Source organism: Tiliqua scincoides, chromosome 4, assembly GCF_035046505.1.
Source record: "Tiliqua scincoides isolate rTilSci1 chromosome 4, rTilSci1.hap2, whole genome shotgun sequence".
NCBI classification, from domain to species: domain Eukaryota; kingdom Metazoa; phylum Chordata; class Lepidosauria; order Squamata; family Scincidae; genus Tiliqua; species Tiliqua scincoides.
Window position 1 is genome coordinate 203,833,242 of NC_089824.1, and position 26,784 is coordinate 203,860,025.

Below are 26,784 nucleotides of genomic sequence, written 5' to 3' on the forward strand. Positions count from 1 at the left end.
GAATGGTTCAATGGAAAGGCAGAAGCCAATACGGTTGGTTCCAGCGGCGTTGCAGGAGTTGCCAGAACGCGACTGTGTTCAGCCATGAACTGCCTAAGGGACTCCGGCTCCGGATTTTGCCTCGAGGTTGACTCCTGAAGCCTTTTCCACAACTGGATATAGCCACAAGGCAGTGGAGGTTTGGGATCAGAGTTTTCCTTCTCCTAGATGAGCTGCCTTCCCCCCCTCCCGCCCCGGATCCTCCGTTTCACTCACACATCACTCTTTCCAATTTCCAGGAACCCACAATGCCCTCCCCCCCCCCCGCATCTTCCGTTTCACTCACACATCTCTCTTTCCAATGTCCAGGTACCCACAATGCCCTTCCCCCCCACACACCTTCCATTTCACTCACACATCTCCCTTTCCAATGTCCAAGTACCCACAATGCCCTTCCCCCCCGCACCTTCCGTTTCACTCACACATCTCTCTTTCCAATAAGAGAGATGTGGATTTCTCTTATTTACCCCCCCCCCCACACACACACACTTTTTAAAATATAACTTTAAAGATTTGCTGGTTGTGTGCAGATGGTGATGGCATCTGGCCTAAATGCCTTTAAAAGGGGATTGGACAAATTTCTGGAGGAAAAGTCCAGCACAGATTACCAGGATGCAGGTCTCTTGCTGTCTTTGGTGGGCCACTGTGAGATACAGGAAGCTGGACTAGCTGGAACTATGGCCTGATCCAGCGGGGCTGCTCTTACATTGGTTTTCAAAGTGTCCAATTCCACTAGGCACTATACAATTCAGCGGAGAAAAGATGGGTTCGTGCCTGCCATGTTGGCATTCTCATACCAATTTTCTATTAACTCTACACCAGGGGTTCCCAACAATTTTTCACTTGGGTACCCCTTGGTAGCTCATTTCTATAAATTGTACCCTTCGTATTAGCCCCGCAAGGCTTTCTAATACAAACCTGCCTTTTGCCGCCATTACTCAATTCTTTTTCAAGTATCCCTAAAGGTCCTGGCAAGTACCCCTGGGGTACATGTACCCCAGGTTGGGAATCACTGCTATACACTAAGTATTTCATTCATTCCCCCAATACTTTGCATATACAACTCTTGCTAAAATAATCATGAAAAAAAACCACACTGGAATCTAACAATGCATTAAAACTTGTAATTTTAATCATCCTCTTCTTCATTCCTTAACCAATAAGGTTGAGCAAATCTACACATCAACCACATATGATAAATCTTTCTTATTTCTATTCTGCACTTCCACCATGATGGACTATAGTTTTTTTAGAAAGCTTTTAAGGTATTTCATTCCATTGACTCATAACTTTAAAACAATTTTCCTGCAACATGACACATCTTGCAACTGTAGTACTTTCCAAATATAATCCTATTTTAAAAATTCAGTTTGGTGACCTTATCCTGTGCCCATAAACCATATAATATTCCATCTGTTTGTTATAACCCAGCAAAATTTTATATACCTTTACAGACCAATCCTATCCCTTTTCCCTGCCATAGATTGCAGCTGAACAAAAAGAGGCTGTGTTACATGCTGGGAGGGGGAGGTGTCAATCGAGAGGCTTGGGAAAGGGAAAATATTTCCCCTTACCCCTCCATAAACTCCACAATCACAGTGGATCTTCTTGGACCTGAACCAGCTCTTTAGCTGGGCAAATCCAAGGAGACAAAGGAGGTATAAGCTGGTTCCAGGGGGATAGCATCTAGTGCACATCGCCTGGGAGTCACCAAGTGCAGGATGCCACCCCTCCCACCTCCAAAGTGTTCCCGATGGGGCTACTCTTTGATGCTGCAGAATTGGGCTACATGATTATTTTTCTCTTTGCTGCCTCTAAAAAATATTCCAAATTTTGTTAGTTCCCTTAGTCAAAACCCTTGTCACCTTAAACTTGCCAAATAATTAACTGAAAATATTAATACTAATTTGGTTTATTATGATTCTTTAAAACAGTTAGTTCATTATATAGTAGAATGTTTTACTCATTTTAAAAAATATCTATATAGGTCATACTTCTTCTACAATCTACACTCACCTAACTTATTTGTCAGACTAAAATCTACATCATATACAATATTATTGTTACAATAGGAGAACTTATGGGAATCTACCTACTTTTATATTACCCTGAATCCTTAATAAGTTAGTGCAACATAAGTGAAAAGCCTACTTAGCCCACCATACTCTTTCATTCTTCTTTGGTCAATGCTTTCTCCTCATTTCTAATTATTTTAAGTTTCCTTTAAAGACGGAATGTGCTCTCAGTTTGATTGACTGTAAGGGCATTCCTTCTTTCAGGGGCTAGAAGTGATCGATTGCCTTTAATTTATGCTAGGACTGACTCATTTCTGAAGCTACTTTCATGATTGTTTCTGGCAAGCATCCAACTACTCGCACATGACATGACAAGACCCATTACAAATTGTTCTTGCATTTCATGCTAACTGGTTTCCCTGCACTGTACTGTACTCTGCATTAAAAAAAGAGAGTTATAAAACTGATCATTATATTAAAGACAGACATATCATATATAGTTATATTTATATATATTATTATATAATAACAGTTTAGAAATGTTAAGTACTTAGATAGGTTGTAAGATCTTGCAATTTAATTAGGGGGAGAAAAAGCACAGACTTTTACCACCATAAGGCAAATGGTGGGCTTCAGCTTAGCAGTACATAGTACGCACTTGGCTCACAGTTGCTTAACAGCCCAATCCTATGCAGGATGCAGCTGTTCAACGCAGCACTTCATGACACTTTGCAATTTTGAAAATCCGGCCACTCAAGTTCACAGTGCTCCCAGTCCATTGCCAGAGCTGCCTACACCAGCTGGAGTGGGTAAAGCAGTACAGAGGGCAGGGAGGGGGTGAAACAGAGCAAGGAAGGGGGAAAGGGGGGCAGGGAGGCTGTAGATCTGGTTGTGATGGTGCATACCAGATCGTATGCACCATCCTCTTTTTGCAGCCTCCTGGCCGCCTTTTTGTCCTCCAACTTGCACAAGTGAAATCACTGGCTTAGGTCCAAGGAGACCCATTGCAGAGCAGGAGACGTACAGAGAGGTAAGGGGATTTAATTCCTTTTTCCCTTCAGAAGCCTCCTGATCCATCCGCCCCCTCCCCCAGTGGATATGGTGCACTTGTTTTTGGCATAACTGCACCAGCAACGGGGAGCAAGGACAAGTACAGCAACCATATCAGCCCCATCATATCAACCCTAGTGAGTGAAATGGTAAGCATACTAGGAGTGGACCTCAACAGGTGGGAAACCCTGGCCTCTGAGCGGCCCGCTTGGAGGCAGGCTGTGCAGCATGGCCTTTCCCAGTTTGAAGAGACACTTGGCCAACAGTCTGAGGCTAAGAGGCAAAGAAGGAAGGCCCATAGCCAGGGTGACAGACCAGGGACAGACTGCACTTGCTCCCAGTGTGGAAGGGATTGTCACTCCCAAATCGGCCTTTTCGGCCACACTAGACGCTGTGCCAGAACCACCATTCAGAGTGGTCTTTCGACCACGGTCTTTCGAGACTGAAGGTTGTCAACTACTACTACTACTACGCTATTACCTTTATCCTCACCTTGATTATAATTTGGTAGGATTGACTGGCATTAGAAAGAACAGGTTTGTGGCTTTCTTTTCATTGTGGATGAAACTGAGGCAAATTCAGCTTACCGATTTATTACCCTGGCCCTATGGAAACAGTTGTTTACACGCAGCCTCAGGAATAGAATTGAGGCTCTATTTTGCTGCCGTTATGAATTAAATCAAAAGGATTGTTTTTTTGGATGCACCTCTTCAAAGGCAGATGGTTTTCCTGACACCTTATAGAGGAAAAATTGATTCAATGCTTGCTGTACCTTAGGAAGTTTCATTTGTCATCTGTTTCCCAGAAAACAGGGATTCTCTTCTCAGGAGATGGACTGTGTCAGTGCCTTGTAAAAAAGCTGAAGGCTGTTTTTCTTTCTATTTATAAATGAGAACCTTGCAAATCAATTTAGGAAAGACAATGCTTTACTTGAAAGGACTTTAAAGTACTTCAGAGCACAAAAGAAACTGGCAATGGGATTCCTATAATAATACCGATGATGCTTGAGCACCAAAATTTCCAAGGGATGATAATGACACAACTACATCTTGACTGCTTAACCTCTCCCTTGTTTTTATCTCCTTACTTTCAAAATACAGTTTCGTAAACTCTCAGTGCCTGGAGGTATATTTTGAAAGTAAAATGATGAGAGTTTATGAAACTGTGGCTGCAATCCTAACCACACTTTCCTGAGAGTAAGCCCCATTGAACAAAATAGGACTTACTTCTGAGTAGACCTGGTTAGGCTTATGCCCTGTAATTGTTTCTTTCTCAGATAGATACACCCGCATTCGCTGTCTGTATATGAGCCATGAACTCACTCTCTCTCTGCTCCCTTTCTTTGATTATCATATCCAGCCATTTCTGCTTGTCTTCTGCTGTCTTTGCCATACAGACAAACCATTTGTTTTTGGCAGTGTTGTGAATCTTCCAGCCATTTGTCACTGTGTAACCGTTGCTATGGTAATCTGCTGTAAAAAAAAAAAAAAAAGCACAGAGCACAGAGTGAGTGCAAGCCCTGGACCCTCATGAAAACAGCATTCACCTGGAAAGCACAGCTGAAAAAAATGTTCTCTCACTATTGTTAATAGAGTAACAGCAACATCTAAGCATGTTTACTCAGACGTACGTCCCACCGAGTTCAATGAGATTTACTTCCTATTAAGCGTCCTAGAACAGAAGCCTTAGCTGTAGTATTTAGTGTGAAGTGTCCATCAGCATCTCTAGGCAGGTGTCTCTAGCGGAATACTCTCCCCCTGATATGAATGATAAATTAGTCAATGCCTGAAAAACCATAACTATGATTTATGTTCAGCATTTTATTATGCTTTAGTAGGAAAGAAGAGAATGGCATACCTGGAGGTTTACACTCACCTCCACTGCCCTGTAGATCAAGGCAAAAGATAAATTTCATACTATAATGAAGTGGGGTCAAGTCTTTGCTTATGGTCTTGACCCCACTGGTGGCAGTTATGGAACAGCCAATTTGGTACAGATTTACTGTCAATGGCATGCTGTCAGCTTGCTTCCTTAGGAAAGGGGCCAGTCTAAGTCAGGATCAGCAATTTGTGATCCTTTTGCTAAACCTGTCCCCCACAATGCTACCATTCTCCCCTTGCGCAGTTGCCAACCCAGAGGTCACAGGACTATATATAAAAGAAGCTGTGGCTAGGGCCACAAGATTTGACCGCTTTAGAGAGTGATAGTGGGGGATCTGATCTGCCATGCACCAGTCAATCCTCCAGTAAAGCTACTTGCTGACTAGGGGCATAGGATCTACCCTAGGAGGTTTCCTCTTCCTTGCTGATACAGATGATTTTTAATGACAGTTTAAGGACATGCAAATACATGCAATACCGCTACCACACCCAAATGATACTTGAAAAGCACTGAATGCTAATGCTACAGTAGAATCAGATGTGTGCTATCCTGTGGGAAAGCAAGGAATAAAGATGCCACCCATCATGGTGGCAAACAATGCCCTATTTAAAAAAAAAAATCTAGTTATATACAATGTTTCATGCTAGCTAGCAAACTTTTTAATAGTTATAGAGACCAAACAGATTATATTGGCTTATATAGAGGCTTCCAAGAGATAAGACTCAGATAGACAGTCCTTTACACACTCTCCTGAGAGTAAGCCCCATTGAACGCAATGGAACTAACTTCTGAGTAGGCACGCATAGGATTCTGCTGTAAGATTCCTGTCGTGCTTATCATATCGCAATCCAATATGGCTGTCTCTCAGTCAGAAGAAATTGGTCCCTTACCTGTTCCATCCTCCACATTCTCAACTTCCATGACTTCTGTATTTATTCGGCCCCGGAAGATATAGAGGGATCCATTGATTGACTTGGTGCGCTTGGATGTCTTTTTCCCAGCCACTCTGTAAGAAGAAATATTGTTTGATCCACAAGTACACCTTTTTTGTTTGGTTCTTAAACAGTAATATAATATTTTCTCTCTTGTACTGCCTTTTCTCCGTCACTTACAATCCCCCTTACCGCCCCCTACGGTTGCATTGCAGACTGTTTTATAATGTTCCAACAATGATTAATAAATCTGCCTCATACACAATAAATCCTCAACAGCGACATCATTACCTACTGATGTCACAAAATAAAGGTAGAACTTAACCTTGTCAACCACTTGCACATTTCTTTCAACTGAACTAAAAAAGGCCAATTATTTTTACAAAAAGTCACCCTTGTTGTATGAAGCTTTGAGCATTGTAGCAGGAAAGCATTTTATGTGTAACTTTTATTATTTAATCATCATCACCCCCGATGTCAACATCACCCCTGGCTTTACCTAGAGAATGCCTCAATCCTTCCTTTTCCCTTCCTCTTTACAGATTAAAAACTCAAAATAAACAAATATTTCATAGTTTTAAGAATATCTGTATACATTTAAGTGTCCATATAGCCATTATGAGCAATCCTTCTTGCAAACTAATTTAGTACGGCCACAAGTGAGCAATTATTATTGAAAGCATTTACTCAACAGTATAAAGCCAGAATTGACTGATTTATAATGTCACCAATGCAACCTTAAAATAAAGGAAAGTAGCTGGTACCATACATCTTGCTTTAAATCCGGCTGACACGAGGGACAATAGTTCTGCTCTGCCATTGCACTCTGAATGCCCACTGAAGCTATATTTAGCTCTTTGTGGATATGCAACCACTTAATTACAAATGCATCGATTCCCTCATTATGAATGCAGCCTCTGCTGAGCCACAGGTCAATAAAAAACTTGCCATGTTGTCAATTCTGGGCAGCAGAAAACCTTTACTTCCTAAGGTTTTGCAACCCCCAAGGGTCTCTTCTAGGTCACTGCTTTTCTCTGTGGTGGAAATCATTCAAGATATTACCGCATTTCTTCTGCGTTGGGGATCAAAACTTCTAGGCTCAATAATTTTGATGCAAATTGTTAAAAGAAGTTATACATTCTTTGACTGTTGGGTGGCCTTTGGTACAGGACTCACAGTAGTTGGCAACCTTCAGTCTTGAAAGACTATGGTATCGCGCTCTGAATGGTGGTTCTGGAACAGCATCTAGTGTGGCTGAAAAGGCCAATTCGGGAGTGACAATCCCTTCCACACTGGGAGCAAGTGCAGTCTGTCCCTGGTCTGTCTCCCTGGCTATGGGCCTTCCTTCTTTGCCTCTTGGCCTCAGACTGTTGGCCAAGTGTCTCTTCAAACTGGGAAAGGCCATGCTGCACAGCCTGCCTCCAAGCGGGCCGTTCAGAGGCCAGGGTTTCCCACTTGTTGAGGTCCACTCCTAAGGCCTTCAGATCCCTCTTGCAGATGGCCTTGTATCGCAGCTGTGGTCTACCTGTAGGGCGCTTTCCCTGCATAAGTTCTCCATAGAGGAGATCCTGTAGGGCGCTTTCCCTGCACAAGTTCTCCATAGAGGAGATCCTTTGGGATCCGGCCATCATCCATTCTCACAACATGACCGAGCCAATGCAGGCGTCTCTGTTTCAGCAGTGCATACATGCTAGGGATTCCAGCTTGTTTCAGGACTGTGTTGTTTGGACCTTTGTCCTGCCAGGTGATGCCGAGGATGTATCGGAGGCAGCGCATGTGGAAAGCGTTCAGTTTCCTCTCCTGTTGTGAGTGGAGAGTCCATGACTCGCTGCAGTACAGAAGTGTACTCAGGACGCAAGCTCTGTAGACCTGGATCTTGGTATGTTCCGTCAGCTTCTTGTTGGACCAGACTCTCTTTGTGAGTCTGGAAAACGTTCCCTTCTTACATTTTCATACTGGCTGGTAAAAATTTCTTCTGTACCAGCAGCAAAGCAGGGAGTGTGGCACAGTAAGTACAACAGGTGCCACAACACATCATGTAAGCAGCCCTTCCCACTTGGTGTCGGAGCCATTCAGAGCATTGCCATTGCTGCCCCAAGTGGCTCTGATGGTGAGGGGGTGGGGCCACTTACACAGTGAGTTGCAGCGCCTGCTGTACTTACTGTGCTGCTACTCCGTCCAGTTGCACTACTCTTCAGTACACCTGTCAATCTGAGTAGATCTACCCAGTTTCCATACCTCCATCTTTATTGCACCTCCCTGCTCCTCCCCATCTCTTCCCCCCCATCTAATATCTATACAGTCGCACCTCGGCATCTGCAGGGTTCCTTTCCTGGAACCCATGCAGATGCCAAAACCCACAGATAATCAAATCTGGGAGTCTTGGCACATAAACCTTCTGAACACAATTGTAGCAGAGCTCTGGTCTTGTCTGGAGGGTGTTCTGAGTGGTGGGGAGAATGTCACTTCCAGTTTTTCAGCAAAACCAGAAGTGACATTTAAAGGTCTTAGAAGGCCTTCAGAGGGCCTCCCCAGCCTTCAGAACACCCTTCAGACATGACCATAGCTCTGCTCTGGTCACATCTGGAGAGTACAGCTCAGGCAATGTCTGGCTCAGCGCAGGTCAGGGGACCCGCACTGATTCAGATCTGGCAATAAAAAATCCATGGATAAGGAGGCCTGACCTTTATTTCTAAGCAGATTATGGAAGCTTTTTGTGGGACCTTAAACATATTTATTGGAACATGAACTAAAGCCCTGCTTGGAAAAGCTGTCATACACAGCAATAAAAAAAATGGCAAGTGATTATTTATTTTATGTATTTAAAAGATTTATATGCCATCTTTCTTCTTAAAAGTTAAAATGTCCAAGGCAGCTCACAACCAGTAAAATACAATGGCTTAAATATAATAAATAAAATACACCAAAACAGTAAAATACAAGGATACAAAAGCATTAAAATACACAAGCTACATGAAAAAGAGAAGAATAAAACCAAAGAAATGACTTATGGGGGGTACAGTGTATTTTATAGTCAGAAGTGTCCCAATCTTGAGCGCAGAAGAATATCAAGCCCAGATGAACACAGAGCTCTGAGCAATTCAACTAGAGTTAAGCATGTGTTACACTCTTTCAACTCCTTTCCAGTCTAGCCTCCCTCCTTTTTTAGCACACAGTCAACCAGGGACAGTATAACCTGGCATGCCACCTGCTGTGACCCAAAGGCAAACACAAGATTAGTAAAAAAAAACATTTTTATATAATCCCTCAGGCTGCCTACGGGTCTCCTTGGACATATGCCACCTATTTTGGTGGTATGTCTCAGAAGGAAAAGGGGTGAGAAATTTTTACAAGGAGATAAGATCAGCATGTAAGACTGCAACCAAATCTACCCCCTACCTGTCTCTGAGCGGGAGACTTGTGCTGTTTTGGGATTGGATCGGACTCTCAATGTATTATAATACTTTTACTATAATGGGAGTTACCATTTGGATTTTCTTCCTCGAACACCAAAACGTCTTCAGCTTTCTCTACCAGAAAACCATCAAGTTCCCGGATACCCAGTACACTTATTTACACAGAATGTCACAAACGGACACTAAGGGAGAAAAAATACTGCACTATACTGATCATTGACCAAGATATCTGGAGCATACAAAGTAACAAAACATCTAGAGCAGGGGTGCTCAATAGGTGGATCGCGATCTACCGGTAGATCGCGAGGCAAAATGAGTAGATCGCAGAGTGCCGACCCCCCCCTTCAGGTGCCTCTGGGAGGAAACTCCAGGAGTAAGGCCCATTGTACTCAATCCTAGGCATGTACAATTGTACTAATCCTAGGCATGTCTACTCAGGAGTAAGTCCTGTTATACTCAGTGGAGCTCAAGATACACCAACATACATTGTACACATAAATGTTATATGTTATGATGGCGCGAACATTGTAAAAAAAACTCTGGTAGATCTCCGGGCCTTGCTGGGTTTCACAGTAGCTCTCGAGCCAAAAAAGTGTGAGCACCCCTGATCTAGAGCAATGCTACATGACCCAGTATATCCCCAGGAAAATTTAGATGCACATGGTAGCACCTAATACTCAAGTTTTCCATACAGATTTATTTTCAGTTGCTTTGAGCAAAATTATGTGTGTATGAGTACATTATAATTGTATGGATGATGAAATGGATAGGAAAATTTAGGCAGCCCCCTTTTCACTTCTTATTTACTTGGAGAGATTTATTTATACCATAAAATTGTATTTCTAGAAGACTATAAATGTTACCCTCCTACAGAGCTTCACTTGGCTTTCATATCTAAAAACAGCCTATCCTCCAAGATAAGCAAGAAGGTTGGGTGAGGGCTAAGGTCAATGACACTGACATGGTAGGCTACTGGCAGCCACCTGCTAGGATCCCAAATAAAAAAGTTGGTGGAATAGAGACTACTTCCTATAGGAAACAGATGTTATTCAGCTCCTGGACAATATGAAGGAAGATTAAAACACACACAAACACACATATGCACATTTATGGGTTTTCTGATGAAGAGCTGCAATGCCATTAATTACATTGGGACCTACTGGATAGTTTTGTAGTAAGAACTGTTTCCTACATCTGCTCAAGTCAATTTATTCGGTTCCATGAAACTGTGCTCCTGAAGAACATGTTTAAAAGTAGAAGTAACCAGGGAATAATGGCAGACACCACAGAAATGGTTGCAATGAATTGTCATGATGGGGGCTTTGATTAGGTTTTGAGAATGTTTGAGCCAATTCAGGAAATAGTATCTAGTATTGGCAACCTTCAGTCTCGAAAGACTATGGTATCGCGCTCTGAAAGGTGGTTCTGGCACAGCGTCTAGTGTGGCTGAAAAGGCCAATCCGGGAGTGACAATCCCTTCCACACCAGGAGCAAGTGCAGTCTGTCCCTGGTCTGTCTCCCTGGCTATGGGCCTTTCTTCTTTGCCTCTTAGCCTCAGACTGTTGGCCAAGTGTCTCTTCAAACTGGGAAAGGCCATGCTGCACAGCCTGCCTCCAAGCGGGCCGCTCAGAGGCCAGGGTTTCCCACTTGTTGAGGTCCATCCCTAAGGCCTTCAGATCCCTCTTGCAGATGTCCTTGTATCGCAGCTGTGGTCTACCTGTAGGGAGCTTTCCTTGCACGAGTTCTCCATAGAGGAGATCCTTTGGGATCCGGCCATCACCCATTCTCACGACATGACCGAGCCAACGCAGGCGTCTCTTTCAGGAAAGAGCTGTCAAATATGCTGCATCATATGCAAGGATTAATTTAAGCAGTGGCCCGGTGCTTTGGTGCTTCTGCTAAAAGTATGAAACAAAGCACTGCTTCAAGAAGCCTATAGATCAGTGTTTCTCAAACTGTGGGTTGGGACCCACTAGGTGGGTCGCGAGCCAATATCAGGTGGGTCTCCATTCATTTCAATATTTTACTTTTAATATATTGATGCTACCATGGTATGTGACTCCATTTGGGGAAATGTTACAGATCTCTACTTTTAACAAGCTGCTGTGTATATTATTTTAACAATGATAGTAAATGGGACTTCCATCTGGGTAGGTGTGAGTAGGATAGCAGCCTAGGATTGTTAAAAATTTCCTGCTTGGTGATGTCACTTCTGGTCATGACAACACTTCCAGTGGGCCCTGACAGATTCTCATTCTAAAAAGTGGGTCCTGGCTAAATGTGTGTGAGAACCACTGCTATAGATCAAACCCAATTTTTGTTGAGGGTGAGGCAAGGATGAAGGGGGAACAAGGCAAAAGCAGTCTGTTACCAGGAAGGTGGAGTCTCCTAGTTGCTGAGATCAGCAAGCAAGCCTCACCTGGACATCACCAGAGAAATCAGCAAATATCACACATCTAGCCTATTACTTTCTTGGTGATGTGGCATTCTTCACTGGCTGCAACCAACAGCTGACGGTGCACCGGATGAATCCCTGTTCAGCTTCCTTTTTGTCATCACTTCATGATGATCCCCAACAGATCTGAGTCCTAGCATTGCTTCAGTGGTCTGTTAAAACCTGTTCGCGCTTCTGAGATTCAGAAAATAAAGTGCTATCATGGGAGCCATTTTTTCAGCATCCAGCCATTTTAAAGCACTGAAAGGTTAAAGTTGTTTCTCTGAGCCCATGTATGTTCATCCACCCCAGCTTGAAACAGACACCTGGTGATAGTGTAGCCTCATTATAAGCATGGGACACAAATCTGAAAGAATATAATTAGGGTGCAATAATCCTTGGTTTCAAACTCATTTTGTATCCCAAAACAGAGTGCATAAACCTTAAACCAGTGGAATAAGCCAGTGATTCTCAAACTGTGGGTCGGGATGGGTCGCGATCCAATTTCAGGTGGATCCCCATTCATATTTTATTTTTTAATATATTATACTCTATGCGATCATGGCATGTGAATGCATTTGGGGAAATGTTACAGATCCGTACTTTTACCAGGCTACTCTGTATATGCTTTTAACAATGATAGTCAATGGGGCTTACTCCTGGGTATGTGTTGGTGGGACTGCAGCCTAGGATTGTTAAAAATTTCCTGCCTGATGATGTCGCTTCTGGTCATGATATCACTTCTGGTGGGTCGTAACAGATTCTCATTCTAAAAAGTGGGTCCAGGTGTTAAAAGTGTGAGAACCACTGGAATAAGAAATCTGTAGTCCTGGGGTCATCCAAATTAAAAGTGGGACCATAACAAAAGAGACTAATTCTAATGACTTTGTTGCCCCCTCCATAGTCATGGGACTGCTTCTCTATGGTATGATGTACATGCTTGAAGCATATGTGTGAACACCAGAACTCTGGGAGTTCTGGGGAATCATGTGTGTCCTTCCCACCAAATGTTGCCTAACCTTAATCCTAGCCAGGTAATGACTAAATGGGAAATACCCACATGTCTAGAACAGTCCTATGCTTGTACTGGGAGCAGGTGGCTCTCACACTAGAGTGGGGATTAAAGGAGGCTATTTCAGGCAGGATAACACAGAGATTCAACACTACAGGAAGAGTTAAAATCAGCCACAAGGAAAAGCTGCATCCCATTAATGTAATATAAAGCTGTATTTCAATGCTGCATCCCATTAGCATGTCACTTGTTGAGGCCTGCAGCTGGCCAGCTGCTACAAGTGGGTAGATACGCACATTTCATTCTGGACCAGAATTTAAATAGCAGACAGACAGAAGAACTATCCAAAATCATTGCAGTTTTGACATGTCTAAAAATATCATTAGGCAACACATTACAGACTTCTCTAGTTTTTAATGAAAATCAGATTCTGGAGAATTGGACAGTGCCTGTGTGGTTATTAGGGAAATATAAACACAAATCCATCGGGGAACTTGTCAGAACTGCCTAATCCGACTCCAAGCCAAACTATAGAAAAGTGGTCCACCGATGTCTGCTCTGTACAAACAAGAAGACTCTCTCAAAAGGCAGCAGAACATTTTGTTTCCTAAAACTTAGTGTTCTGGGAAAACTGCCTGCGGAAAGGGAGGGGTTGCATTAACCGAAACTACAAACAGAACCAGGAAGAATCAAATGTGGGGGGGGAGCACGCGCACATCGGTGGCTAGAAAATTCAGGAATTATTCAGGAAGGGGTATGTATGAAAATGAAGGTGGAGGACGATGCAAACATAAGCAGTTCCTGTTTGCATCGTCCTCCACCTTCATTTTCTTTGCCTAAGGTATTTTCAGGAATCCCTCGGAGTTCTTTCACGCCATGCTTGGAAAAGCCTCAACATTATCATTGGCACCGTGCCCAGTTTCATGTTGCTGCTTCAGACCCACCTGTTCTGGGAAGCTTTGCAGCTGTAAGACTCACTTCCAGCACTGTGCTAGTTCTGCAATGCATCAGCTTCTGTCGATCTAACAGTGCATTCCAGGGCAGGCTCTCTAGTCTGGCTCAGCACCTTTCGCTACCTACAGCCCTGGTTCTCCAAGCAAGAGGTAGGTCTCCTTCAGGAGGGTGCTCCTTGGAAAAAGAAGAGGCCCTCTCCTCCCCCATCCAGAAGCAGCACACGATATATTGTAAAAATACAATAATCAACTAATAATTGATTAGCTTTTGCTCATTAATGGTACCTGAAAATTTGCTGCCAAATGCAGCCTCTTTGCTTGACTAATACAGCTGACACAGCTCTCTCTCTCGAATCAGGTGCTGCCCTGTTACACTGACCCTTTCTTAGAATTCATATATAAATATGCAGCTGTTGCTTGAAGTCCTTACAGTGCAGGAAGGCAATGGGGGTAAAATCAGTACTTTTCATAAGCTTCTGCAAGCTACCCTAACATGATATCTTTTGGGATCTCCAAAGGCATGCTACCAACCCGAATGACATTGCTGATTCCTTTCCCCTCTAAGGGTCAAATCCTATCCAACTTTCCAGTGCTAGTGCAGCTGCAATGCAGCCTCGAGGTAAGGTAACAAACATTCCCTTGCCTTGAGCGGGCCTCTGCGACTGCTTCCCTAATGCAAGATGTTGTGCATTGGTCTGGCTGCACTGGTGCCGAAAAATTGGATACAATTGGGCCCTAAGGTCACTCCCTTCCCCTTGACTTGAGAATGGCTCCCTCTCTTGAGAGCTTTCGGCGAGGCCTGAAAACACTGTTGTTTAAACAAGCCTTCTGATTTCTGGCCTTCTTAACTTTTTATACATCTTTTAGTTTTACAGGCTTGATTCCTCGGTGATCTGCTCTTTTACTCTTTTAATCTGACTACTGTTTTTATGGGCCTGTAGTGTGTTTTTAAATGTTTTTATCTGTTTGTATTAATGTTTTTTAAATTCTATTGTTTTTTAATATGTTGTTAGCCGCCCTGGGTCCCGTTAGGGAGAAGGGCGGGATAAAAATAAAGTTTTATTATTATTATTAAGGTCACCACGTGCCCCTTTCCTCCATGGTTAGAATGAAACTGAGAACTGCAGTCTTCTTTTGTTCTTTAGTTACACTAAGAAGAGCAATCAGAACTATTGCTTGAGTTGATGGCACTCAGCTCTATCTCTCCTCTCTATCAAATTCTGAGGGCAACGTCAAGGCCCTGGAGCATTATCTGAAGGCATTGGTTACCTTGTTTTGGAGGCTTTTTTTTTTAAACAGACTATAATATTTTACATTCTGCTCTTTGCTGCTATAGTGATTTATGGGGTATACCCTGATGCTTTGGAATGTTATTGATTACTTGTGTTTGTTATTTATTTTATGGTATTTTATTATTGTTTTACTGAACGTGAATTAGTTAGCTTCCTTGAGCTCCAGAAAGGTGTAATATCTCTCTTTTAAACAAACAAACCAAACAAACACTGTTTTTCTCCCGTTGAAGAAACTCTCAATATAAAAACTATCAAGAATTTTGTCAGACTCCCTCTTCGGTATAATCAATTCACTTCAGTGCAAATGACCTTCTGCTGAAGCTTTCCTCTCTTGTGACCGCCAACACACATTAGAGGTTGAGGGGAGCAGGAGACCCCACTTATACATAACAACACTCTCCCTCCATATTGCAAGGTCATCTACACTTAGCTCATTATGTGTTACCTGGATGTAACATTATTGCTTTTGAAGATGGACCTGAATGAATATCAAAGAAAGGTTAAAAATGTAGTCAAATGTATTCTAAATGTAGTCAGGCACATTTTGAACTGATCATCTGGATAAGCCCTTAGAAGAGATTGTCAGAAACTTATTGCCATATATGATATTTAAGCACTATGAAACTTAGGAACAGACACAAGCAGATGGGCTCACCTGGATTTCCGCTTGCAGTAGACAAGAAGGTTATCAAAAAGAAAGAACGTTCTCTCTTGGATGTTTCCCGCTGAGATTTTTAACAAGGTACCTTGGAGAAGGAGCTGGGTGCAGATGTCTGTCAAGTTGGATCCCTAGAGCACAAAACAACAATTTCATCAATCTGCCCTCTAACTGAGGCTGCAATCAGCATTTCTACTTAACGCTCATACATATGCTGAGCACATCTGTCTCACAGAACAGCAGTTTGATTGCAAGGTGAATCTATTACACCGAGTCAGATGGTAAACAACCCCTTTGACGGTGACTATCAAAACCTCTCCCAGTTTAATTAGCCAGGTATATGTTACTACAGTTCCAGGGTCTGTTTTACACATTAGAATTATGATTATGAGTTGGAATTCACTACCTTCATTATCTAATAAGTGCTTAAATAACTAGGTATTGTACAATAGGTATACCATATATGTTTAGATAAAGCTGAACACTGTAAATGGCAGTTGTCAGTATGTGGCTAGTACCTGATGTGGAAAATTATAAACCACCTGACACACAAAAGCAGATTATAAATCTTCTGTCATTGAAAGCAGTATATAAAGATATGATGAAACACTGCATCATGTTAAAGCAAATTAAACCTCCACTCATCCAAATTATTACAATAAAGATAAATAAAAGACCTGCAAAGCTGAATAAAAGTCCCCTTAACAAGCACATTCTTTATGTGCATAGCCGTCACGGTTCAAGCATGACTAGAAAGAACATGATAGAACAACCTTGCCAAAGTTAGGGACCTCTGAACTGGACCATGTCTGGATTAGTGGCTCTCCCCTCCTCCCCTCAGGAAAGCTATTTATGCCATTCTGAACTCCATGATGGAAGAAAATTGGGATATAAGAGCAATAAAGAAGTGAAGCAACTCACAATGTGAATCAGGTGATTTTTTTCAGAGCTCTACATATGTCCAAAAAGCAAAGTTTATTGCTTTTAATGTAGTACAGACATAATGTATTAGGCAGCATGGAGAAAATTCATGAGGTGAGAGCTACTTCATGGTGACAAACACTACATGAAGCCACCAAGACCTTTTAACCACTGAGAAGCACAGGGGCTTTATGTTCATGGGAGGCCCCCTTCCTTCTTTTCTAAGTGAGAGGGCATTGATATGTCTATGAGTGAGGCCCCAGAGAAACTGCTCTACTCTACCTACATTCATCAGGACACCTATAGGAAGCACTCATGCAATGCAACTGTGAAAAGAACTCCTAAAAATTCCATAAGCAAGAAAACTTAAATATTTCTTGTTTTGTAATATGCTGGAAGGGAGACTTTCACTGCAACTTCCTAATCTGCTGTGCAAACCAGATTTAGGAAGTGGATTAGATAATATGACCTAGTGATGTCTTAGTGGAAAAAAGAGAGAGTCAATTTAGGATTGTGAAACTTGAATTGTCAGCAAAACTACTTCCTTTCCATTTCCAAAACCACTTGCAGTCGTTTTATACTTTCAGCAGAGAGGTTGTAGCCGGAAAGGCAACGTGTAGCCAATTTTCCAGATTTAATAAGCTCATAATATCAGGCATCTATTTAGAACTTTAGAGTTTTCTCATACAGTGTCTTAAAACAGAAATTCTTAAAACAATCCTGTAAGGTAGGACAGAATTATTATCCCAATGTTGCAGAAGGGAGACTGAGACTGAAAGGCAGCAGTTTGCTAAAGCAACCTAACTCAACAACCATGTCAAAGATGATATCTGAATCAGGGACTTCCTGGTCCACAGCTCAGCCTCACAACCCCCACGATACAGCAGCTCTTGCTATGCCACAAAAACCTCCCTTTGGCCCAAATCCTAACCAACTTTCCTGCACTGGCATAGTGGTGCCAATGGGGTGTGTGCTGCATCCTGCAATTGGGTGCCACTCATGGAGGCCTCTTCAAAGTAAGGGAATGTTTGTTCCCTTACCTCGGGGCTGCATTGCCCTTATGTTGGTGCTGGAAAGTGGGTTAGGATTGTGCCCTCAGTCTCCATGATTTGGCTAATTCTGACCAGAGCTTACTCAGTTTTTGGGGGGGTTTAATATTACACCTCTTGAAGCAGAGGGAGATCTACCTTTAACTTGACCATCCTGCAAATGGAAATACAGCCCAATTCTATTCAGGGGCAGGACCGGCTGCCTGCCTGCTTTCTTTGTAAAGAGACGCTGATAAACAACTTAGAATCTGTTCTCATTACCAGAATGTTTGATGTAGGCCATTTAGGGCCCAATTCTATCCAACTTTCCAGTGTGGATGCAGCCACAATGTAGCTCTGAGTTAAGGGAACATTTGTTCGCTTACCTTGAGGAGACCTCTTGACTATTCACCCACCACAGGATGTAGCACATGCCCTGTTGGCACAGCTGCAACAGTGCTGGATAGGATTGGGTCCTTAAACCCTAAAAAAAATGCTTGATTGTTATTTTTCTACACAGCACCATCTCCCAAGGAGATACTAGCAAAGGGTTGATGGTGGCTTCGGAATTCAAAACTCACTTCACTGAGCCTCAAGTCTTATCAAATCCAAAATGGTTTTTCTACTCTGCCTGGAGTCTTGCTGCACTGAACAAGGGCTTGTTTGCTGGGCTTGCTGTCCAAAAACACACACACAGCTGGATATCTGGGCTGCTCACACGGCACCAGTAGGATGCCAGGAACATCCTTGAAGGGAAAAACGAGCAAGCTTAAAACAAAACAACAGCCCTCATGGAGAACGCCCAGCAGTCTGAACATGAGGAAGTTTACATGACCTCCTAAAAGTTGTCTTCAGCTGAGGAATCCTCAGCTGGCAGTCATCAGCCTGGATACTTTAAATGTCAGACCCATTGCTCTCTTGACACCAATATTTCCATGAAGTCATTTAACAACTTTAGCTGCATGCAGGAAGATAAAAGTATACTATTTCCCCAAAGCGTGCACTTCTGTTAATCCAGCGGCCTTTGGTACAGATGTTGAACTCCCATGTGTATCAAGGAATTGCCAAATCTATTACTCTTTGAACTGTCACCTGATTTGTCAACTAATCAGGTTTAATCAATCATTTAACTGATTAAATAAACCTTCACACATTTACTTACAAACAAAACTCATTCTGACAAAAGAATACATACGATTTTTGTTTTTAGATGCAGGTACGTGTTGCAGTTAGCTCCACAAGAGAATGAAGGGGAGAACCTGAAAGCCTTCTCCAGTCGTTAGCACTTACAATAAACAAAATCCCATTTTTAAAAATGTGCTACCCTTATTAATTGTGAAGCACCTTTTTAGTTAATGAAAAGATCTTCTTAACTGATTTGCCTAAGCCAGATATGGAGTGAGGATTGCAGAATCTATCTGAAGAGGTATCTCTACCACATTTCACTTCCCTCTTAGCCAAGTTAATAAATATTTACTCATCTGATTAGCTATGATAAGAATCACCTCTAGGTGATCAGGTAAGGAAACTTTATGCAAATTAGATGAGATAACAGGCGTGCCCCTTTATCAACGGGGGTTCCATTCCAGTACCCCCCTGTGGATAGCTGAAACCACAGATATGGGAAAACACCCATCTCCACAGTCCAGGGACCTCTCCCCCCCCCCTCAAGCTTCAAAGTTTCCCCAAACCTCCCGGTGCCTTTTAAAGCACTTTTGGTTTCTCCATGAAACTGGAAGTTGCATGTTTTGAGCTGTATAGCTCACTCTGAGCCTGACAGAGGCCAGGGAAGACGTCCCCGGCCTCTGCTGAGCTCAGACTCCCTTCCGGGGGGGGGGGGGCTCTCACAGGGTTGCAGCACTGGGGAGCGCCCCAACCAATCCACAGATATGGGATCTGTAAATATAGGGGCCTCCCTGTATTACTCTTTTTTTCTTTTAGGTATTTACTGTGCCACATACGTCTAATGAAGGAACACGAGGACAGACTAACGGCACAATCCTATTCAGGCCTTATACAGCCAAAACATTTGTTCCAAAGGTGTAAAGGCCTTTTACAACTGTCACAAAATGCAACACAACTTATGGCATGGCCTTGCCACCACCATAAGCAAGGAACAGCCCAGTCAGTGCACCAGCAGATTGGGGGCATCCACCAGCACCAGTAATTCAGCACAGGAGTGGAAGGGGTTGTAACCGAGTGCAGAAGTGGTGGAATGTCGCCAGGAAGGGGGTTGTATCAGCAGCAGAGGCACACGTTGATATTGTATCTCTTCTCCCAGTCTCATACCTCCAACCTGAGTTAATGTGGACTAGTGTCAGTAATACAGTTGGCATAGGTCTGAGAACAATGTTCCTTTACCCCGAAGAGGCCTCTATAGGCAAAAACTCCCATGCAGGATACATCACACACCACAATAGTGCAGCTCAGCACCACCTTGGGGGGGGGGGCTGAGTAGGACTGGGCTGCCTTAAACCTTTTCATACATTCATTACAGGTGGGGACTCGGTATCCACTGATTTGCTATTCAGTGATTTGACTCACCACTGATACTGAGGTTGACATTTAAATGCCTTGTAACATGGAAAAAATCCAATTTTCTACCTTCATGCTGTTAAATAATTATAATTTCATTCCATTATATTCCATTATTCACCCCATCTAGGGGTTGAATGTGGTACAAAGTCTATAGCAATGTATTCTGGGGCAACAATGGAGGAGCAAGAAACCCAGAAGTGGGCCTTTAACCCATTTCTGCTTAGCCCATAGGTATACACATTTGATCCCTGTTGCGTATATGCAATGTTGGGCAGAAATGGCTTAAAGCTATTTTTCCGCTGATTTGGTACCCACTGATTTTTTTATCCAATGGGGTTCCAGATCAAAACTGGACAGTGTTCTTTTCTCTCATACGGGGCACAACCTGTATTTTATTTACACAACTGTTTTAAGAAAAGCCCATGTTTCATTCCATCTGCTTCATCACCCTGGACAAGTGATATTGTTTGAAAGTGATATTGTTTGAGAGCAAGAGACCATAAACGCGGATGTACTAAACTCATTCTGACGAAAGAATACACACATTTTTGTATTTAGATGTATGCATGTGTTGCAGTTAGCTTCACAAGGGAACAAAGGTGAGAACCTAAAGCTGTGCAAGACTTCCAGTCAATATGGTATCAAGCAACCCAATCTGTGCATGTGCTTCATGCTATGGGACAGGAGCAACCAGACAGTCCAGAAGATGGAAGTAAAAATCTTTTTTTTACTTTTCTCTCCATAAGCCACCTGGTCTCCAATGGGTCTCTTTAGACCCATGCCAGCTATTTAGCTGGCATAAGTCCAAGGAGAATCAGGGGCATGTCAGGCTGGGAAAAGGGCAGTAGGACTGCAGCCTGCACTGCTGTCATCACAACCACCCCTCCACCCCTGATCCTTCCTGGTCCCTGCTCCCAAACTGCTCATAATTCTCCCTCAAACCACCCCCTGGAGCTGACCTATCTGCTCCAGCTGTTTGGCCACACTGCTGCACAGTTATTAGAAACACTGGATCTGTTCCCTGGAAGGAACAGGTAAATCCGCATAGAACTGCAGCCTTAGAATTATTCTCGTCATATCACAGGCCATCGTACCTCCCATCCTTCAATGTGCGACTGCAGCTGCTCAAGGGCTTCCATCTTCTCCATCTGCCTCTTCGTCTCATTGATATTGCTACACACAGTCTTCATTGCCTGCAATGCATTCTGAACTGCTTGATAATCTGGGTGTTTAGTGGGTGTCCTCTTGGCTAGTTCCTAGGAGAACATAGTAAGGAGAACAGAAAATCAAATAAGATAACTCTGGAGAATACAGGATAATCGCAGCTGCTTTTATGCAATGCAGTTAAGGTGGTGAAGCAAAATCTGGAAGTCTGATGAAGAAAAGACATATAAAATTCAGTGGGGCTGTCTATTAATTTCAAGGGACTGAAGATATTCCAAACTGCAAACCTCTTACCTGAGAAGATTAGCCATAACTTTCAAATGCTTATTATTCTAGAAGCACTTTCTTTTCAGCCCCTCACCAAACGCAGCTCTTCTATCCCAGCACACAACTCCATTTGTTCTATATACTCAATCAGCTTCAGACAGAAGCACTTCACCCTGAAAACCTGGCCTGATGGAACCAATTCACAAAAACAGGGTCCCCTTATGATAGAAAGGGATTGTGTGGAAGTGTGCAATGTTCAAGTTTGTGCTTGCCCAGCAATTGTATTGCTAGTTTACAGAAATCCTAGGTATACACACTTGGGGATAAGAATATAAGAAAATAAGAACCGCCCCACTGGATCAAGCCATAGGCCCATCTAGTCCAGCTTCCTGTATCTCACAGCAGCCCACCAAATGCCCCAGGGAGCACACCAGATATAAGCCCCATAGAATTCTGTGAGGCTTCTGAGTAAATCACCAGAAGATTGTTGAAATAATTTTATGCTGACTTTGGCTGCAATCTTAACCACACTTTCCTGAGAGTAAGCCCCATTGAACAAAATAGGACTTCTGAGTAGACCTGGTTAGGATTGTGCCCTTTGTTACTTCTAAAGATGTTTTCAGCCACCTTGCAGGCTCATGTGGTGCCAAAATGTTGGTAGAAATTTAATAAATTATACCAATACATCATTTCATCATATATGGACAATAGTCATCAACAGGAGGAAAACTAACATTACATACAACAGTATTTTCACCACGTAAGTGGAGTTGGTAACTAGTTAACAGGCCTTTTTAGGCTCAAAGAGGAATCTGCTATGCTGAGGAACATGAAGATGGCAAAGGACTGGTTTGCAGGCCTATTCTGATTTTATCTGGCCACTATTATTTTTAGTGGCATAGAGTTCCACAGGACATGAAGGGGGATATAAGTTGTGAAAGAAGAGCTTAAGGGGCAAAACAATTTGATTCAGAGCAGAGCAAAAAAGCCAAGTTTGGCTTGCTGGAAATGAACCATGGAAAGCCTTTGGAAACCAACAGTAATCAATAGTGACAAGGTTTTGGCAAATAGCATAACCCGTGTCGACTTACAATTAATCATTTTTTCAGACCAATAATATTTAATAGTCAGTCACACTGGAAAAAAGATCCTCTCAATAAAGTCTTCCTAAACTAGTTCGCTTCCTCTTGGTACATAATGGGGTGTTTAAAACTAGACATTTTTAGCCTGTCTGGAACGTTTCGGATTCTTCCAAAAATTCTTGTTGCCTTTTATATTTAACTCTGATGACTTTTAGCTCTGTGACCTAATAGTAAAACTGCTGCAGAGCTGCCTCATTACACGCTTCCAAAAAGGAAGTTTAAATGGAGCACATTTCAATTTGACCAATACACAGACTCAGTAGCACTAATGATCAGCAGCTCGGCAGAGCTGTAACTAGATTAGTGAATTTTCTGAGCTTAGAAAAATAAAAATGATGCATCAGTAGTGTAGCTAGAGGGGGGGAAATATCAAGTACTGCAATGCACCAAGTAAGGTCCCCTCCTACTCGCTGTCAGAGCCATTCTGGGCAACAACAGTAATATACAGGCACTCACTGAACCAAATGGCATCTCCTGCATATTGTCGTCGCTGTCTGGAATGGCTCCGATGACGAGTGGGAGGAGCCACTTACATGGCTCGTTGTGGCACCTACAGTAGATACCATTTTCTCTCCTTCTAGCTATGACACCATAACATAAGAAGAGCCCCGCTGGATCAAGCCAAAGGCCCATCTAGTCCAACTTCCTGTATCACTCAGTGGCCCACCAAATGCTTCAGGGAGCACACAAGACAACAACCTGTGTCCTGGTCCCTACCCTGCATCTGGCATTCTGAGGTCCTTCAGCACATGAAAATTCTGAGCTAAGGTTATCATGAAAAGGCAAATTCTGCAACTGCAGTTCACAATGAAGGTTTGTACCTAGAAACTGTATTTGTGACAGAGACTTGGCAGAGTGGGCAGCAAAATGGCAGATGTGTTTCAATGTCAGTAAGTGTAAGGTCGTGCACATTGGGGCAAAAAATCAAAACTTCACATACAGGCTGATAGGTTCTGAGCTGTCTGTGACAGAACAGGAGAGAGATCTTGGGGTGGTGGTGGACAGGTCGATGAAAGTGCCGACCCAAAGTGCGGCAGCAGTAAAGAAGGCCAGTTCTATGCTGGGGATCATTAGAAACGGTATTGAGAACAAAACGGCTAATATTATAATACCGTTGTACAAATCTATGGTAAGGCCACTCCTGGAGTATTGTGTCCAGTTCTGGTCACCGCATCTCAAAAAGGATATAACAGAAATGGAAAAGTGTAAAAGATGGCAACTAAGATGATTGCTGGGTTGGGGCACCTTCTTTATGAGGAAAGGCTACAGCGTTTGGGCCTCTTCAACATAGAAAAGAGACGCCTGAGGGGGCATATGATTGAAACATACAAAATTATGCATGGGAAGGATAAAGTGGATAGAGAGATGCTCTTTACACTCTCACATAACACCAGAACCAGAGGACATCCAATGAAATTGAGTGTTGGGAGCGTTAGGACAGACAAAAGAAAATATTTCTTTACTCAGTGTGTGGTTGGTCTGTGGAACTCCTTGCCACAGGATGTGGTGACGGCGTCTGGCCTGGATGCCTTTAAAAGGGGATTGTACAAGTTTCTGGAGGAAAAACCCATTGTGGGTTAAAACCATGATGTGTATGTGCAACCTGATTTTAGAAATGGGCTATGTCAGATGCAAGGGAGGGCACCAGGATGCAGGTCTCTTGTTATCAGGTGTGCTCCCTGGGGCATTTGGTGGGGCCGCTGTGAGATACAGGAAGCTGGACTAGATGGGCCTATGGCCTGATCCAGTGGGGCTGTTCTTATGTTCTTATGACTTCTAACCTCTGGAAACGTCTTCCTGAAGAAGCTTAAAGATCCACGACTGCTAGGATTTCAGAGAGGTTGAAATCCCAACCTCTTGGGATTCTTTTTCAGCAAGCATTTGACTGGTTTGAGTTATGTGGTTAGGCATTTTATGTACGGTGGGGAGTGCTTTATCATAGTGTTGTCTTTATACTGGTTTCATGGTTTTTTAAAAATGATTTGTGCAGTGATTTGAACTTTGAAAACAGGGTTTAACAGTACTGAAAATAAATAAATGTCAGGTTGTTCTAAAAAGGCACCAAAACAGGGTTGGTTTTGCATTTTTAAAGCCTAAATTCAATCCCTATACATTTATGTGAAGAATCACAGCTAAAAGCGTCAGGAAAGATCTTTTCTTGAGAGAGATACTGCCAGTCAGGTATATAGCAGTGGGCTGGACAGTCTGTTGGTCTCACTGAATGTGAAGGCAGTTCTTTTTATTATGGAACCAAACATCTCCAAAAGAACATTGGTCTAATTTGAAATCATCAACCTAATATTTAATGTCCCTGCTTCTCTCCACAACTTAAAATCTGATGTACTCCTTTGATAAGCTTATATATACTGATTAAAATCAGTGGGCTACCTTTCAGAATCACATCATCAATAGAACTTCTCTCCATTCACAATAGGTCAGTATCAAAAATTAATAGAAAGGATTCATGCTTGTGAGTGAAATCTTCCTTGAATACTGCAATTGTCACAGGATCACTATATCTTTGGAGAGTGCAAAACAGTGACTTGTAACAGATATGTAAAAACTGCACCTCTTTTTTCAGATCAGGAAAAGAGAAAAGAAATTCTGCCTGGACTATAGAAAGTTGTTCCATCTAGATGAGAGTGCTTATGATGTATGATTACGCAAGCACTTAAAAAATTAGCAAAAGGCTGAGAGGTTATACAGGTTGAACACCGGCTGCAGCTGCCAGGACATGAAAAACACCAGCTGCAGCTGCCAGGATATGTATCAGAATCCATCAACAGAACAGATACATCATACTTGGCACATGACTTGGCTAACTTAACCACACACCTACATAAAAATTTTATTTGGGCCAAGTCAGTAAGCTCATCTCACTATTCACTATTCTGTACTAGGTTTTTCCATTTTACTGTTCAGAGACTTGCTATTCTTGATAGCCTACAACAGTGTTTCTCAAGCTGTGGTCAGGACCCATTAGGTGGGTTGCGAGCCATTTTCAGGTGGGTCCCCATTCATTTCACTGTGTATTTTATTTTTAATGTATTAGACTTGATGCTACCATGGTAGGCGACTGCATTTGGGGAAATGTTACAGATCTGAACTTGGCTACTAATGGCAAACACTATGTATTTGCTTTTAAACAATGATCATGAATGGGGCTTACTGGGTAAGTGTGGACAGGATTGCAGCCTTTGGGATGTTTGGGGAAATTTTTTAAAACAGATCAGCAGACCTGCTGGGAGGGTAAGGAGGGTTCTTCTTAATTTTAAATAAATTCTTAAACTTATACTTACTGTAAATTTTTAATGTAATTTATTTGATTTGTCATATGGGGGTGTTAAAAATTTTCATAAGAACATAAGAACAGCCCCACTGGATCAGGCTATAGGCCCATCTAGTCCAGCTTCCTGTATCTCACAGCAGCCCACCAAATGCCCCAAGGAGCACACCTGATAACAAGAGACCTCATCCTGGTGCCCTCCCTTGCATCTGACACAGCCCATTTCTGAAATCAGGAGGTTGCACATACATATCATGGCTTGTAACCCGTAATGGATTTTTCCTCCAGAAACTTGTCCAATCCTCTTTTAAAGGCGTCCAGGCCAGACGCCATCACCACATCCTGTGGCAAGGAGTTCCACAGACCAACCACACACTGAGTAAAGAAATATTTTCTTTTGTCTGTTCTAACTCTCCATCACTTCCAGGTGAAGGACATCACTTCTGGTGGGTTCCAACAGACTGTCATTCTAAAAAGTGGGTCCTGGTGCTAAAACATTTTGAGAACCACTAGCCTGCAGTAAAGTTCAGAGACTTGCTATTCTTTGATAGCCTACAGTGCCCACACAACTAGGTCTATAAGTCACCATAGCTTCTAATTATATTCTTCCAGGGATGCTTAAAATAGGAACATTAAATGCCAGAAGTTCTATTTTTTCTCTATCACCATAGGCAGACTACACCCTTCCACAATGAAAATAAATTATAATTTAAAAAACAAATGCTATGTTATTTTAAAAAATATGAATACCCTCTG

General features: G+C 42.6%; 1 protein-coding gene across 4 annotated transcripts in view; it reads right to left on the reverse strand.

Annotated features, from left to right (window-relative positions):
- The window catches only part of PREX1 (phosphatidylinositol-3,4,5-trisphosphate dependent Rac exchange factor 1), a 270,327-nt gene that overhangs the window by 106,558 nt on the left and 136,985 nt on the right, over positions 1-26,784 (reverse strand). For all 4 annotated transcript variants that reach the window (XM_066623406.1, XM_066623404.1, XM_066623403.1 and 1 more), the window contains exons 6-9: positions 21,264-21,425; positions 15,680-15,813; positions 5,876-5,991; positions 4,427-4,576 (exon numbers count right to left, since the gene is read on the reverse strand). In XM_066623406.1, the coding sequence (XP_066479503.1) occupies positions 4,427-4,576; positions 5,876-5,991; positions 15,680-15,813; positions 21,264-21,425 (562 nt within the window). The remainder of the gene's footprint in view (positions 1-4,426; positions 4,577-5,875; positions 5,992-15,679; positions 15,814-21,263; positions 21,426-26,784) is intronic.